Source organism: Cebus imitator, unplaced genomic scaffold, assembly GCF_001604975.1.
Source record: "Cebus imitator isolate Cc_AM_T3 unplaced genomic scaffold, Cebus_imitator-1.0 Scaffold97, whole genome shotgun sequence".
NCBI classification, from domain to species: Eukaryota; Metazoa; Chordata; class Mammalia; order Primates; family Cebidae; genus Cebus; species Cebus imitator.
In genome coordinates this window covers 6,293,634-6,311,402 of record NW_016107412.1, presented here as the reverse complement: position 1 = coordinate 6,311,402, position 17,769 = coordinate 6,293,634, and the positions used below count along the sequence as shown (strand labels likewise).

At 35.6% G+C, this 17,769-nt stretch overlaps 1 protein-coding gene across 2 annotated transcripts in view; it reads right to left on the bottom strand.

Annotated features, from left to right (window-relative positions):
• The window catches only part of PTEN (phosphatase and tensin homolog), a 97,457-nt gene that overhangs the window by 40,946 nt on the left and 38,742 nt on the right, over positions 1-17,769 (bottom strand). The window contains exon 3 of one of the 2 annotated variants that reach the window (XM_017536375.1): positions 4,011-4,055. The exons of the other annotated variant lie outside the window; for it this stretch is intronic. Within the exon in view, the coding sequence (XP_017391864.1) occupies positions 4,011-4,055 (45 nt within the window). The remainder of the gene's footprint in view (positions 1-4,010; positions 4,056-17,769) is intronic. 2 annotated transcript variants of the gene reach the window in all.

Genomic DNA, 17,769 nt, shown 5'->3' with positions numbered 1-17,769 from the left:
TCACAATGGAGTATTTTATAAGCAATCAGAGATGTAGAACTAGGAAAACAGAATCTAAGAAACAGAAAATAACCATTAGTTTTGTGCAGCTTCAGTTCTAAACTTCCCCTACTTTCTCAGGATCTAGAACATGTGCTTTGATGGACACTCCTTAAGACTGCCTTAATAAAATGGTTCTCAAATATTACTGTTAAGAGGACTGTATGGACGGAAAGTGGAAATAATAACTACTAAGAGTTAACTAGATAAACACACCTTACAAAGAGTTTCTACTTTTTTTTGTTTCATCTTCAAAACCATGTGATAATTGTCAATATTATCTTCACTTTATATATGAGAAAGTTAAGATTTAGAAGAGCGTTTAAAAACTTGCCCCAAATAACAGTATATAAATGAAAGAGCCAGAACTCAAGCTCAGTATCTGATTACAAAACTCAAACTTTTTCCACTACTGTTCCATAATTCTACTTACAATTTAAAAAAAAAAAACAAAGTTTTAAATACAAAAGCAATAACAAATTTTAGTCAAAGCCAGCATTCCCATAAGAGCAGTAATAATAGAACCAACAGTGACAGTAAAAAGCATGAAAATAGTTATGAAAATCTTCACAGGTAAGCATAGGAAATATGGGAGCAAATATGCTGGGACTGGTAATGATAAATGTGTTCAAGGAAGGAGCTGGTAGGATAAGGATGAAGACTTTCTTCTTAATCAAAATCTCTGATACATGCCATCCTTCCACCTACCACCCACCCACAGTTTCTTTTAAATTCTTTGTGGTTTGGTAATGATAAGTCTCTCAACAAACTAAAATTAAAGATACACGAATGGCAAATGGGGTTTAACCATTTAAATTTAACCATTTATATGTCCTTATAACTAAAACTCAAGATATCATTACCTCATATTGGCTTATATGAGACAAGAGAAATGAATAAGCATTTATAAGAATGAGTTTTTATGAAGCAAAAGGCAGAAACTGAAGAAAGGAGTAAGATTAACAGGAAAAGCTTCCAGAGAAGTGAGAGTTGCCATAGAATCAGCAAGGTAGGCAGGTCTCTTCTTTACTCTCTTCAATGAAGCTATCACTATCTTACAAAAGAAAACTTAATAGATAAATATTAGTAATAGCTAAAGGTTTACCACAAAATGATGTCAAATAAAATATGCAGTGAAATACAGTAAATACCTTTTAAAAATTAGTAAACAGTGAACACTTAAATTCCTCAAAGGCAAGAAGTACACATCTCTTTATTAACTACCTCCCCTTCCCCGTCTCTACCAGATTATAGAGCAAGGAACAATAATAAAATATGCTTGTACAAAACAAACTGATTAATTCAATTGAGTATCAGTACACCTGAATTTGCTTAATGTTATGAATGCCTGAAGAAAACAGAGATACAGACACGATTATTAGAAAATCCATATTAAGAACTCTTCACCCATGTATATATTTTTGCTATAAAATGTTTAACGTACTATTAAATGTGGGTATGCCTAGTGCAAATATTTTAAGATCTTTAAATTATGTGTGTTTGCAAAGACATATATATCTCATGTAATAGCTATCCTAAAAATAAAAGAAATAAAATAGAACACCTGCTGCTTGCCAGACTCACTTACCCAGAATCAGAAACATAAACAGGGGTAGAAAAAGGGTAAACTTGGAAAGTAACATTAGAACTCAGAACATGCTATAACTTAGTAGTTCTAGAAACTTCTGAAGTCAGTAAAATTTGGAGATGTTAAAACGAACAAGCAAAAAGGCAAAACATAAAGGGAATATTGGCGTAAACACTGTATGGTCTGCTACCATATGTACCTGTGTGACCTTGTTCAACTCACTTAACTTCTCTAGGCCTCAGATTCCCCATCTGTAAAATGAGAAGGTTGGACTAAATGATCTCTTTCAGGTACTTTCCAGTTCTGAAAGTCTATGATTTCATGTGGGAAAGGGGCGTTAAAATATATGCATTAAAAGCTACCCTCAACTAATCAAGAGACTTCATTAACTTGGGAATCCAACGTTTGGAAATATAAAAACAAACAGGCAGTCAGGTTCCTAGGCTCTCTCCAAAGCCAACTTTAACCATAATAATGTAAGTGACCCACAATACTGACAGTACAGCCAAAGTCCTAAGTTCTGGAAGCAGGAAGTCACTACACACAGGAATGATAAGAATTTCCTTCCCTTTCTTTGAATATGTTAAGCTAGATATGAAAAAGGGCAGAATTTGTCTTTAGTGTCCTTCAACCACCATTCTGAGGCTCTCTAAATTCTGATAGTCTAAGCCTGAAGTGACTCAGTTTATGGCTTCCAGCTTTTGAAAGTTCTTGTCCTTTTTTATTACTTAAATTCTGAATCCAACCATACAAAAAGTACAAAGCTTTGTGGTTTTTATTTTCCTCCAAAGAAACACTATGGTATCTGCAACAAGGCTCTTTGTAGGAGAGGTTTATCAGGAAAAGAGAAAGACCCCTAAATGCTTAGATCACATGCAAGTTGGCCCCATTAAGTTTCCATAACACCTTTTACTTTATCTTGTTGCCTATTGCCACTGCAATCCTCCCCCACCCCAACATACACACACCACAATCTGATTATAATGAATGAGCTGCCATATTCTACACACTTTTATGCCAACAAACTTCTTACAATGCCATTCCTTTGACCTGTAATGCCACTTCCCCTCCTCTCCTAGGCTTGAAAGTCAACCCTTACTTGGTTCTTTTCACCCCAGCTCAAACATGGCTTCTTTTATGAAACCTTCCCTATAAGGTACAATTACTATTTCCATGTTCTCTTAATTGCAACCTTCTATACAAGAGTTACTTCTTCTGTAATGCCTTGTCTACCTGTTATGTTAGAATGTAAGCTACTTGAGAACTGGAGCTACATCCAATTCACCTCTGTACGCATCCCCCCCAACATGTTTTGTGTTATCTAAGAAGTGATACAGACTTAACAAACATTTTTTCCTTTGTGAATCTGAGAAACATCAGTGAAAATTCACTGAAAGTAATAATATCAATGTCCACTCCGCTCTCAGTACTACTGACACTTTATCACACTAGAAAGATCACTAAATTACAGATAAAAAAGCAACACCCCACAAGACAACATGGCACAGAGAATCTTTCTTTTTAGTAAACATTTAATGCCCACTGAAGGCAGAGTGAATCTTGTTCTTAACGTTTGATAAACTCTATAGACAAATTATAACAGTGAATTAGTGTGTATAACTTTACATTAAAATATTTTCCTATCTATAATTTACAGATATCACATGGGAAAGATAAAAGTCAGGTAGAAAATAACATCTTTTATGTGCCGATTTTTGAAAATCAGAAAATAGTCCATATTTTGAGAAGGAAAAACAGTCTTTATGGGCAAAAATTGTTAAAGTAGTTTCTTCCTTCCTTCCTTTTTACCTTTTCACATCTCTACTCCCAAAGTCAAAAGAAAAACAAAAAGGAAAAGATAAAGAGTCAACTAGTTCTATCAATCAGGTAGGCAGTCCTTAAAACTCTGTCCTAGACAAGACAAACCACCTAATTCAGCAATTTTAAATAACTTACGTTACATATACAGAGAATGCCCTAATAGCTTTTTCAGTCAATTGCTCTAGAGACACAGAATACACAAAATTATATTCACTCTAAAGTATACCTCCATGGAAGAAGATGCTATTAGTGCTTTAACAGAAGCTCTGCTGTGAATTACACTTAAAATTACCACACAGTTATGGACTCAAAGATGGGCTAGATGCCAAGTCATTTAAAGCAGATCAAGTAACATGAATCTGTGCCAACATTGTTTTACCTCATCACTACACTTTCTAAATGATCTAACCATGCTCTCAGACTTCTTGAATTAATTGGTTTAGGAATACAATTCTGTTAAAATATATCTTTAATTCTACCTCACTCTAACAAGGAAATAACTTTCACTTAATAGTTGTTTTAGACGATATTTGCAAGCATACAAATAAGAAAACATACTTACAGATTGTATATCTTGTAATGGTTTTTATGCTTTGAATCCAAAAACCTTAAAACAAAACAAACAAACAAAAAGCCACCATTAACAAAAATGAGCTAACATTTGAAATTACATTAATACTATTGAGAAAAACCAAAAGATTCTCTTTTCCGCTAATCTCAAATACCATTTAAGTGAAAATAAATAATCCAAACAAATATCCCTTCCATGGGTTTAGAGTAATCATGTCATTCTTAAATAATTATTACATTACACAGATTTATACAATCTGAAGTAAAGCCAGAGCTTTTCACAGAATGAATATTTTCATAATCTTCTATCTTCAACCTAACATAAAGAGATTATTAAAACATAACTTCTTTAAAAGCATTAGCATTTAGTGCAAGTATACCTAGATCAGACAGATTTGCAAGACAGTCATAATCAAGCACTCTTGAAAATAACCCTAAAAATTCAGACATCATTTTCCCTTCAAACTAAAAACTTTTCATATTTGAAAGATCCATGTGTTAACTATTAACTCTGTATAAAGGTATTAAACATTTTCACATATATATTCTCACTCGACCCTCACAAACATCTGAGAGATAGAGCTTATTAACATTTTACAGAAGAGGGAGGTAGGTCTCAAACAGATTACAGAACTCACCCAAGGTCATGTACAGCCAAGAAGTCAAAGAATCAAGACCAAAGACCCCTTCCTCAAGACAGTTATGAAAGTAAACAATAACAATTACAGCTAATACAAGCACTTATCATATGCCAGGCATATTCTAAGCATCTCAGATATATAAATCATTTAATCCTCAACCCCATAAGGCAGGCAAAAGAAGGGCTAGAAGAGCACAGGCTGAGGAATTGAAAGAACATTTAGAATAAAAAGACAAACGAAAATCAGAAGACTAAATAAAAATTAAGAGTTCGCGATGTTCAATATATGTTAGGAGTTCCAGAAACAGAACACTGAAAAGAAACCGAAGCTATAACAGGAAAAATACTCAAAACTGAAGGATGGGTGTTTTCAAACTGGAAGAGTGCACGAGTACCTGGCAAAACAGATGAAAACAGTAGAAGCATACATATCTTATGAAATTTCTGAATACCAAAGAAATAGCAGACTCTAAAAGCTGCCTGAGAAGAAACAGGTTTCATAAAAATAATGTGGAATCAAAATGACATTACCTTTTTTAACAGCAATACTAGCAGCTAAAAAACAACTGAGCCAAACCTTCTGATTTTGAGGGAAAACTTCTCGGTCTAGAATTCCATACCAAGACAGACTATAAATCAAGTGTGACTATATAATAAAGGCATTTTCAAATAAGCAAAATCTCAAATAATTTTGCTTCCCATACACTTTGTCAGGAAGTTACTAAAGATGTGCTCTGCCAAATCAAGAGTGGGAAACCATGAAAGGAGATGACAGTTTCCAAGAACTGAAGAATCTAACTCACAAGAGAGGAAAAGAGAATCCCTAGAATGATAGTGAAGGGACATCTTAAGTAGACAGCCATACAGCAAGCCAAGCAGAACAATTAACCCAGACTGGGAAAGATCAGAAGGCACCTGGAAAAGATAAAATTGATATAATGCCAAATGTGCTTAAACATGTTGAGAGACTTATACAATTAGGGGCAAGCAAGTTTATGAATTAAAGCTAAGAACACTGAAAACTAATAATTTAAAAAAGAGAGAGACAACTGTAAGTCCAAGAAAAACAAAACATGCAGGAAAAAAATCATAAAATGCTATATCACTTAACTATGAATGGCATTTATCTAGTTATAATCCCATAAAAAGTCAATATTGATATAACCAAAATTATAATGTAACTACTGGCAGGAGTTATAACTACTGGCAGGAAGGACGAGTAGGACCTCTGAAAATACGTGTGTGGTGAGGTGAAGAAAAAGAGTATATGAACTTGAATCTGAAAAATTGTATTACCAAGTAGCGCAAGCAGTATTTTTAACTGTCACCAATAGAAATTATATATTTTTATATCACACTACAGTTGTTGCAGATAGGCTATGATTTCTTAAGAACAAAGAAACACAGTGCCCCTTGCTTTCAGCATGGTGGCTCTTCTCTGATGCAGAAGGAAATGGAACTCAAGTGGAACACAGATTTCACTGAGGTAAACAGGAAGAGATTAGACTGCTCAGGCCACTGGAGTTTGTGGAGCAAGGGCCTAAATTTGTATGGATTTCATATCAGGTATTTGGCTGGGAGCTGGCCTGTCTAAGCACAGGATCTGAGAGCATAATGGAGATGATACCAGAGGTAATGTAATATAATACTTGGAGAAGCTGGGAGTTCTGGCCCAGGCAGAGTGGAAGAGACCTCCTGGAACACTCAGATACTTAGCTGAGACACCAGAAAGGGCAACCTTAAAGTAAAAACCATACCCTAGGACAAAAGACAAATCTGAAATAGGCCTGCCTTAACAAAGAGAACCAAACCTGACAATACTAGATCAACTACTAATTCAAATGCCTGACAAAATGAAACTCGGCACCCTTAAAGGAAGTAACAATCCAAACTCCCTACAACATTTGAACATATGATTAATATTTACTAGACAAGCAAAGCAGAAAAACATGACCTATTACAACGAAAAAAGAGCAGGCAATAAAATCAGACTCCAAGATGAACCAGATGTTTGAATTAGCAGACAAAGACTTTAAAAGTTACTATAAATATGTACAGAGATGTAAAGAAAAATGATTGCAAAGACATAGAAAATACAAAACACAGCAATTCAAGGCCTCAAAAGTATAATATCTGAGAAAAAAAATCTATTAGATGATCTCAACAGAAGATTGTATACTGCAGAAGAAAGGCGTGACAGACTGTATTTTCCAAAAATTCATTTAGCAAATATTTATCAAGCACCTGTTATGTAACAAACACTACTGTGGGCATAGTGGCAACAAAACTCCAAGTTTTGACAACCATAATAATGAATGCTTCTAGCAGCCTGAGAAACCCAGTGGAGAACTAGCTTTTGGTATCTCATTTGGAAAACAGCCTAAGGACATTGGACAGCTCCCACAAATCCTAAAATAAATGAAAAAGAAAAATTAGCATCTGAAAAAGCAAAATAATTATTTATTTGCTATTTTTTTCCACGGCTAATTCACTATTTGTAACCATACATATTTCTCCTTGTATTAGTCTATTCGCACACTGCTATAAAGAATTACCTGAGACTGGGTAATTTATAAGAAGAAAGGTTTAATTGGAGGCCTCAGGAAACTTATAATCATGGCAGAAGGCCAAGGAAAAGCAAGCATGTCTCTGTGGTAGGAGCAGGAAAAAGAGAGAGAGAAAAGGGGGGAGGTGCTACACATTTATAAACAAGCAGATCTCAGGAGAACTCCTTGCATGAGACAGCACTAGGGAGATAGTGCTAAAACTGTCACAAACCACCCCCATGATCCAATCACCTCCTACCAACCCCTCCTCGAACTCTAAGGATCACAACTCAACAAGAGACTTGGGTGGGGACACAGAGCCAAACCATATCACCCCTGCTGCATTCATGTTTAATCAACATTTGCTCTTAGAACCCTAGTATAACTACAGCTGTTACTGCTGTTACTAATACATAAATTTACACATAAATCATCCCTGCCTTATCCCATTAACACAGGCAAACCCCAAACATTTCAATTATTAACTACTGTCTCTTGACCATCTTCAGGATGGTTATTAGAATTAATTCTGTCACATGTCCAATACAAGGAAAGTAACTATCTTGTTTAAAATGTTCTTGTTTGTAACTTTCACATGACAATACTGCTTTCTCCTACACTGCCTGAAGTTAAAGAAAAAATAAAACAGCTTTGTATAATTCTGCTCAGAAATAGTGATTCCTAGTACTCAAGAAAATCTACTCTAAATAGTTAAAGCTGGAGGGAAAAGAAATAAACAGTGGCAGGCTGGGCACAGGGGCTCAGGCCTATAATCCCAGCACTTTGGGAGACCAAAGCAGGCAGATCACTTGAGGTCAGGCATTTGAGACAAGCCTGGCCAACACAGTAAAACTGTCTCTACCAAAAATACAAAAATAAGGCAAGAATGGTGTAATCCCAGCTACTGGGGAAGCTGAGGCAGGGAGAATTGCTTGAACCTGGGAGGCTGCAGTGAGCTGAGATCATGCCACTACACTCCAGCCTGGGTGACAAAATGAGACTCCTCCAAACAAAGAAATAAACAGTGGCAGAACCAACCTATAACTAACTGAAGAAATTTGGAAGGCTATCAAAAATAATACTAAAAACTGCTAAATATTTCTTCCAAGAAATTATACCACTTTGTGTTTTTACAAACATACATAAGAGTTCCAGTTAATCTATGACTTTGCCAATCCCTGTAAGCCCTTTTATAGCCATCCCATTATATATATCTCATTGTTTAAATTTTCATTTCCCTGATGACTGACTTTAAACATCTTTTCATATGCCTATTGATCATCTATATATCTTCTTTTGTAAAATTTCTGTTTATATTTTTTTGTCCTCTTTTTTTTTTTTGAGACAGGATCTCACTGTGTCACTAAGGCAAGGGTGCAGTGGTGCGATCACAGCTTGTTGCAGCCTCTGCCTCCCAGGTTTAGGCTATCCTCCCACCTCAGACTCCCAAACAGCTGGTACTACAGGCGCATGCCACCATATCCAGCTAATTTGTTGTATTTTTTTTATTCTGTAGGGACTGGGTTTCACCATGTTGTCCAAGTTGGTCACAAACTCCTGGGCTCAAGCAATCTACCCACCTCAGCTTCAAAAGTGCTAAGATTACAGGCGTGAGCCACCACACCTAAACTGATCTCTCTTTATGGGGTTATCTTCTCATTATGAAGTTGTAAGAGCATCTTTATGTATATATTATACACTCAAGTTCTTTGTCGGATACATGCATTGCAAATATTTTCTCCAAACTGTGCTTGCCTTTTCATTTTCTTAATTGAATCTTTCAAAGAGCAGAAATTTTTAATGCTGATAAAGTTGAATTTGTCCCTTTTTTTCTTATGTGGTTAATTTTATACGCACTGTTTAAGAAATCTTTAAGCCAAAAGTTAAAAAGATTTTCTCCTATGTTTTTATCTAGAAGTTTTATATTTTTAGATTTTACTTTTACATTTAGGTCCACAATCAATTTCAAATTAATTTTTGTGTATGATGAGACATAAAAGTCAAGGTTCACTTTGTTTTCAATGTTATTCCAGTATTATTTGTTAAAAAAGATTATCCTTTTCCCGTGAATAATCTCAGCACCTTTGTCAAGAAATGTATATGTAAGCTTTTCTGGAATCTCTATTCTGTTCAATTTATCTACATTACGTGACCCAAAAATTCTACTTAAAGGTACCGAACCAACAGAAAAAAAAAAATATGTCCACAAAAGTCTTGTACATGAATCCTTATAGCAGCTTTGTTCATAACAGACCCAAACTGAAAACAACTCAAATAACCACCACACTAATAATGTCATATCCATACAATGTAATATTACACAATAAAAAAACCACAAATTATTAATATAAGCAACAACAGGTATACATTTCAAAAATATTGTGCTAAAAGAAAGAAGCCAGACACAAAAAGGAGTACATACTATATGACTGTATTTATGTGAAATCTTAGTATAGGTAAAGCGTCTATAGTGATAGAAAGCAGATCACAGATTGCCTGAGACCAGGTTTGGGAACAGACTGCAAATGGGCATAAGGAAAACTTTTTATAAAGTGAGTGTTCTAAATCTTGGCTGTTGTGGTGTTTACATGAGGGTGTGTGTGTGTGTTTATCAATAGTCACTGAACTGTATATTTAAAATGGGTAGATTTTATTGCATATAAATTATACCTCAAAAAAGCTAATTTTTAAAGGTAATAACCTCTGATTTAGAAATAGCAGTATGTAAAATGCAACCTACCTTTAAAAACCCTCAAATTTATTTTGATTAATACTAGAGGACAGCAATGGAAGGAGTACATCATCTTCAGGAATTAGAACTTTTTAGAATGAGAAGCAGAACGACCCTGTATAGAATAGCACTGTTTAACAGAACTTATTGCAATAATGAAAATGTTCTGTATCTGTGCTGTCTTAAAACAGTAGTCACCAGCCACATGTAGCTACTGAACACGTGAAATGTAGCTAGTACAAATAGGTGAGTACATTTATTTTATTTAATTTACATTTAAACGTAAATAGCTACATGTGACTAGTGGCTACCTATACCGGATATGAGATATCTAAAAGATATCTTTCTATAAAAAAAAATCTACTGGGATACAATACACATGCTTCCTAGTCAGGTAATAGAAACAGTTACATCCCTAGAATAGAGCAAAAAATTGGAAAGAACAGAGAAAAGGTACAGTAAAAATTAAAAATTTCATGACTGTCAAAATATATACTAAAAGTATTTTCAACTAAATGCAGTTTTCTAATAAATTCTTGCAATGCTTAATTTGCTTCTGTCATTACATTAGAAAGAAACTACAACTCTGGACATATTTCTAACTAAGAATGAGGAACCAATGTGAGTGGAAATGCCAGGAAACAGGGAGAAAGTGTTCACATAATTTTAGAGTTCACGTCAGACAAGGAAGGAAATACTGGTGTAGTTAGATATGATACAGATCAGTAAAACAGATTTCAAAAGCTTCATTTAAATAACAGGCTAAGAATTCATAAATCAACCTATAATGAAAGACTCACGGTTTTAAAAACTAAAATTCTGTACAAACAACTACAAATGACTCTAGTTTTAAAAAGACAAAGGGGTAAATACAAAAATTATCTGAAACCAACCAACACAGCTGCAGTGAATTTACCCTCAAAGCTCAGATTTAAAAGGTACATATATATTATAACAGCCAAGAAAGAGGATGGGGGGAGATAATCACAGATGAAACAAAATAGCAGCATATATAAAGAAACATGAAAATGGTAAAAACAAAAGGCCTGGAGGAGGGGAGAATGTTCATAGCAAAAAGAATAAATAAATTAGGCTAGGCATAATGGCTAACCCCTGTCATCCCAGCAACTTGGGACAGCGAAGCAGGCAGATCACTTGAGGTCCGGAGTTCAAGACCAGCCAGCCAACATGGTGAAATCTGGTATCTACTAAAATGCAAAAATTAGCTGGATATGGTGGCATATGGCCATAGTTCCAGCTACTCGGGAGGCTGAGACAACAGAACTGCTTGAACTTGGGAGGCAGAGATTGCAGTGAGCCAAGACTGTGCCACTGCACTCCGGCCTGGGCAACAGAATGAGACTTTGTCTCAAAAAAGAAAAAAGAAATTAGACTCACGCACATTAAATAGCAATATAATGCTAAAGACAACAAAAAGGCAAGAACCCTTAAATTCCCTTTTCACTTTTATCTTCTCTAAGAGAAGACGATTCAGTAAGTCAGGAGTAGTGGATACATGACATTTCTCTGTATTCAAAGCCCTTCCTACTTGCTAATGTAAGCAAGGTGACTTTTAAAGAATACTTCTTAATAAACAATCAATAATGCAAAACAAAGGATAACCCACCAAGCACTTTACGCTATCATTGCTTCAGTTGAATTTTGTAGTCACAAAACTCAAATGATAAGAGAGGTAGAGCATTATACAATTGTTTGAAGAAAGAGTAAAACTGATTTCCTGAAAGTCATTAAGGAAAACATAAACAACCTAAAATAAAAATAAGTTGAAAGTAGGGTCAGTATATACATATATACACATCCCAAAAAGTACATAAAACCAATACATCAAAAAGCTGCTAAACCTCACAATTTAAAAAACACAATCAAATAACAAGATACCATTTTTTTCCAACAAGCTATAAAAAGTTAAAGTTTGAAACTATTCAGTTTGCCAAAGTTAGAGGAGGTAGGAGGAAGAAGCATTCTTAAACATGTCAATGAGTATATAAAAATATTTTCAAAGGCACAAGTTTAAACCATAGACTCAATGGACCTAGCAATGGTCCATACTAGTACTATGATCATAAAATGAAATAAAAGGTAGCTAATAAAAGAATCAGGTAGGTAGATGTCCACAACAATATGGAAGATTCCTAAGATATAAATTTTTTAAAAGGTGTGAAACAGTAGTAGTATGATCCCATTTCCGTTTTTTAAAAAGTGGGTAAACAATGAAAACTATTTTCAAAAGCATATGTGAAACTTTAAATTACAGACACAGTTGTGAAGAGGGTAAAACAGGAGAAATTTGTAGGGGATATTTGTCATCTTCAGCCTGTTAAGAAATCAAAATACCATTCCAATTTGGAGATAACTTCATGACATTAAAAGCAGATATTTCTTTCCTCATCTTTCTATTAGCACATGTACAGGTCTGAAACCAACTATTTATAGGTCTTTTTGCTGTGGATACCGAATCCTAGTGAGGGCAAGATACAGGAGAGTCAGAGAGTATTCACAGAGATCACCAGAAGAGCTGAGTTAAGAGCACAGTTACCAGTGGCAGTACCTACTACACCAAGTGTCCAAGCAGACTGCTGCTGTTGCAACCTTGTGGCCAATGCCTTGCTTCCCTTAGCCTCCACCTATTTTCCAAGTCTCGTTCTCAAGCTATGATCTACCTAATATATTTTTTAAAATTCCTTTCTGATTAGGTAAATCAGAGTCACTTTCTATCATTTGCAACCAAGAATTCTGGTTTCTTTCACAGCATTTTCCCATAATTTTGTTTTGAGTGAGGGTTGGTAACCACATACTCTCTTTTGTGTGCTCCCTTTAATATTTGAACTTTTTGACTTCTTACCTACCACTGTGAGCAATGTGAGAATAAACTGTAAGAAAATATTACAACATTTTAAAAAGGGGATGAGGTTATGTTCTCTCAAAGAACTTGAATATTACTTAGAGAAATATTCACCATGGCTGCCCCTCCCACTTCCTTCTCTTTCCTCCCAAGGATTTCATGCCCACAGTTGGCTGATTGCCTTATAAGTCTGACACAATGGAAAGGCGGAAAAAAAGCAAGAAAACAGCACTTTCCAACGGGAAATGGGAAAATTTGCCTATAGATACTTGGAAAGTTGAGACTAAAAAAGTAGTAAACAAAAACAGAGAAGCAATACTCCCAAAACTTGGATGATCTAGACTACAAATTTTCCTAATATAAGCATACCTTACTTCAAATAATTTCAACATATAAAAATCTAAACTCATTAATGACTTACAGATTTGAAAACAGTCTTCATTAATTTTTTGTACTTTATTGTGTGTAAATTATACCTCAATAAGCCTAACTTTATAAAAAGCTTCACATGGTGCAAAATATCCCTTGTGGGCAGACCTCTTACCTGGTCAAGGAAAGAGGGCAGAAAAAAAATAAAAAAACAAGCACCAGAATGTGGGACTACTCAAGGGTATATGGTAGGGGGTTGTTGTCAGCACAGGTCTCAGTATGTCCTTGTGAAGACTGGATATCTTGGGGATTAAGAACTGGCAGCTCTGATTATTCTAGACCAGTTTCTACCTCCCAGAGGCCACTGTGCTCTCTATCCCACCCCTGAGGGATTAGGGAAGGAACAGCATAGCAGGCTTGTCCTGGGCTTATTACGCAGGTAGGCGAGAACCCTAGAGACCTGCCCCAGCAGAGATGGCTTGCAGGTGTACAGGCTGCTGCACCTTCTGAAACTCACAGGGTAGCACTCAGACCATGCAGGCCCAAAGCCCTGATGTCTCCTGCAGGTTACATACCCTGACACTTGCAAAGGGCTAGAACGAGATGCACCCATAAGCAGAGTGAGAAAATCTGTTTTTATTTTTTAAATTCTTTACTTTCTTCATAGTTCCAATGAAACAGATCTAAATAAGCTTCAAGAGTACATTTTAAAATTATTTTTGACAAAATAATACAAGAACATATACCTTTCAAATGATGTTAAAAAAAAAAAAAAGTTTGGAATAAAAATTAGTCAAAGAGCAGGGTGTGGTGGCTCACACCTGTAATCCCGGCACTTTTGGGAGGCCAAGGCAGGTGGATCACCTGAGGTCAGAAGTTCAAGAACTGCAAGGTCAACATGGTGAAACCCTGTCTCTACTAAAAATACAAAAAATTAGCCAGGCATGGTGGTGCATGCCTGTAATCTCAGTTACTCTGGAGGCTGAGGCAGGAGAATGGCTTGAACCCAGGGGGCGGAGGTCGCAGGGGGCCAAGATCACGCCACTGCACTCTAGCCTGGGCAGGCAACAGAGTGAGTCTCCATCTCAAAAAAAAAAAAAAAAAAAAATTAGTCTAAGAAAGATGGCAGAACAATAATACCAGGAATCCATCACCTCACCTACACAATTATAAGGAGAATCTGTAATTCTGGAACTCTGGAGTCTATTCAGGCTTTCAATTTCTAAGGAGAGGCTTAAATGGTAAATCACAGTTAGTTTGAGTCCATTTCAGCTCTTTGTGAAGCTATGGCTACCCATAACTCACCCCACAGCAGGCAGCCATGCACATGTTCCTGGAGCACCCTATACCCAGTTTATAAAAGTCAAGGTTGGCAATGAGGACCTTGCCCTCCAAGTATCAGGAATCTGTGTTCTGATTCCTAGCTGCTGCTTCTGATCAAAATGTACAGACACAGGCAGAGTTTGACAGAATGTATTAAAAAAATAAAACCCCACAATTTACAAGAGATTGTGTATGCTATCTACGAGGGACTCATTTTAGATCCCAAGACACAAATACAGAATGTAAAAAGGTATTCTACACAACTAATAACTAAAAGAGAGTGCAGGTAGCCACATATTAGACAAAATAAACTAAATCAAAAAAAGGCTGAGACAAAAAGATACTACATATCAACAAATGTCAATATAAGAAGATATAATAATCAAAAACATTTACACACCTAATAAGAGACCACCCAATTATATGAAGCAAAGACTGACAGAATTGAAGGCAAATAGACAGTACTTAACAGCTGGACACTTCAACATCCTACTCTCAATAATGGACAAAAACAGCCAGTCAGAAGACAGGTAAGAAATAGAGGATTTGGGCCAGGCACAATTCACTCCTATAATCCTAGCACTTTGGGAGACCGAGGTGGGTAGATCACTTGAGGTCAGGAGTTCAAGACCGGCCTGGCCAATGTGGCGAAACCCTATCTCTACTAAAAATATAAAAATTAGCTGGGCATGGTGGTTTGTGCCTGTAATCCCAGCTACTCGGGAGGCTGAGACCAGGAGAATTCCTTGAACCCAGGAGGTGAATGTTGCAGTAAGCCAAGATCACACCACTACTCTCCAGCCTAGGTGACAGAGCAAGACTATCAAAAAAAAAAAAAAAAAAAAAAAAAAAAAAAAAAAAAAAAAAAAAAAAAAAAAAAAAAAAAAAGAACCAAATAAAATATCTCCTCTTATCACAACAGGATGACATTAAAAATGAATAAAATCAATAACTGAAGAAAAAGTAGAAAATTAACCAACTGCGGAAATTTAAAAATACGTTGTTAAACACAAAAGAAATCAGAAGGGAACTTAGAAAATACTTAGAAATAAATGAAAACAAAACAACATGCCAATAATTATAGAACAGCAAAAGCAGTCCTAAGAGGGAAATTTATAGTTGTACACATTTACATTGAAAAAGATCTCACATCAATAATCTAACTTCACATCTTAAGAAAGTAGAAAAAGAACAAACTAATAAGCCCAAAGCTAGCAGGATGAAGGAAATAACAAAGCTTAAAGAAGATATAAGTAAGAGAATAGAAAAATAAGAGAAAAATCAATGAAATCAAAAGCTGGTTCTTTGAAAAAATTTTAAATATTAACAAAGCTTTACCTACATTAAGAAAAAGAAGACTCAAAACACTAAAATCTGAAATAAAAATGGGGACATTAGTAACAATTGTACGGAAGTTAAAAAAAGATAAGACAGTACTGTGAAAAATTGTATGCCAACAAATTAGATAATCTAGATTAAATGGAGAAACACTGGGAAGCACAATATGTACCAAGACTGAATCACAAAAAAATCTGAATAGACCTATAACTAGTAACAAGAAGAAAACTACAGACCGGCAGCCTTTATGAATGTTGATACAAAATCCTCAACACAGTGACAACAAGCTGAATTCCACAGTTTATTAAATAGATTATACACGAAGATCAAGTAAAATTTATTCTGCAAAAATGGTTCCATATATGAAAAAAAAGTATGACACACCATGTTAATAGAAGAAAACAAATCATATGTTCATCTCAATTGGCACAGAAAAAAACAGCACCATTTTATGATAAAAATACTCAATCAACTAAGAATAAAAAGAAATTACGACAACATAATGAAAGCCATATATGAAAATCCCGCAGTGGCTTGCTATAATTCCAGCTCTTTGGGAGGCCAAGGCAGGTGAATCACTTTAGGCCAAGAGTTTGAGACCAGCCTAGCCAACATGGTGAAACCCCATCTCTACTAAAAATACAAAAATTAACTGGGCATAGTATTAGACGCCTGTAATCCCAGCTACCTCAGGAGGCTGAATCAGGGGAATCACTTGAATCCGGGGGGTAGGAGGAGGGTGCAGTGAACCGTGATTGTACCACTGCACTCCAGCCTGGGCGACACAGCAAAACTCTGTCGGGGGAATAAAAAAATTCCCATAGCTAACATGATATTCAATAGCAAAAAATTGAAAGATTTTCTTCTAAGGTCAGAAACAAAAGAGGATGCCTTATTTCACTACTTCTATTCAACATAGTATTGAATGTATTAGAACAATTAAGAATAAAAATCATCTCAAATTGGAAAGGAACAAGTAAAATCTCTGTTTGCAGATGATATAATCTTACATGGAGAAAACCTCAAGGATTTCAAACACAAAAAAGGGATAAATTCACGAAGAAGCAGGACACAAATTTAATGTGTAAAAAATCAGTTGTGTTTCTATACCCTAAGAATGAACATTTAGAAAAGGAAATTAAGAAAACAGATTTATAAGAGCATCAAAATGAATAAAATCCTTAGGAATTAACTTAGCCAAGGAGGTAAAATACTTGTACACTGAAAATTACAAAACATTGCTGAAAGAAATTAAAGAATACATAAACAAATGGAAAGACATCTGGTGTTCCTGGGTTAAAAGACTTAACACTGTTCAGATGTCAATACTATCCAATGCAATCTACAGATTAATGCAATCCTACAAAAATCCCAACAATGTTTGTTGCAGAAATTTAAAAAAAAATCCAGGTGGGAGAAGGAGAGCTCAGGAAAAATAACTAATGGGTACTAGGCTTAATACCTGGGTGATGAAATAATCTGTACAATAAACCACCATGACACAAATTTACCTATGCAACAAAACTGCACATGTACCCCTAAACTTAAAAGTTAAAAAAAAATTCATCCTAAAACTCATAAAGGACCCTCAAGGGCCAAAGTCATCTTGAAATATAAGAAGTATGGGTGCGGCAGCTCATGCCTATAATCTTTGGGACACTGAAGAGGGCAGAATGCTTGAGCTCAGGAGTTCGAGACCAGCCTGGGCAATATGGCAAAACCCCATCAATACAAGAAATAGAAAAATTAGCTGAGCATGGTAGTATGGGCCTATAGCCCCAGTTACTCAGGAGATTGAGGTGGGGAGGATTGCTGAACCTCAGAGGTGGAGGTTGCAGCGAGTTGAGATCGTGCCACTGCATTCCAGCCTGGGCAACAGAGCCAGACGGTGTTTCATAAATAAATAAAAACACAAGTTGAAAGACATATATTTCCTGATTT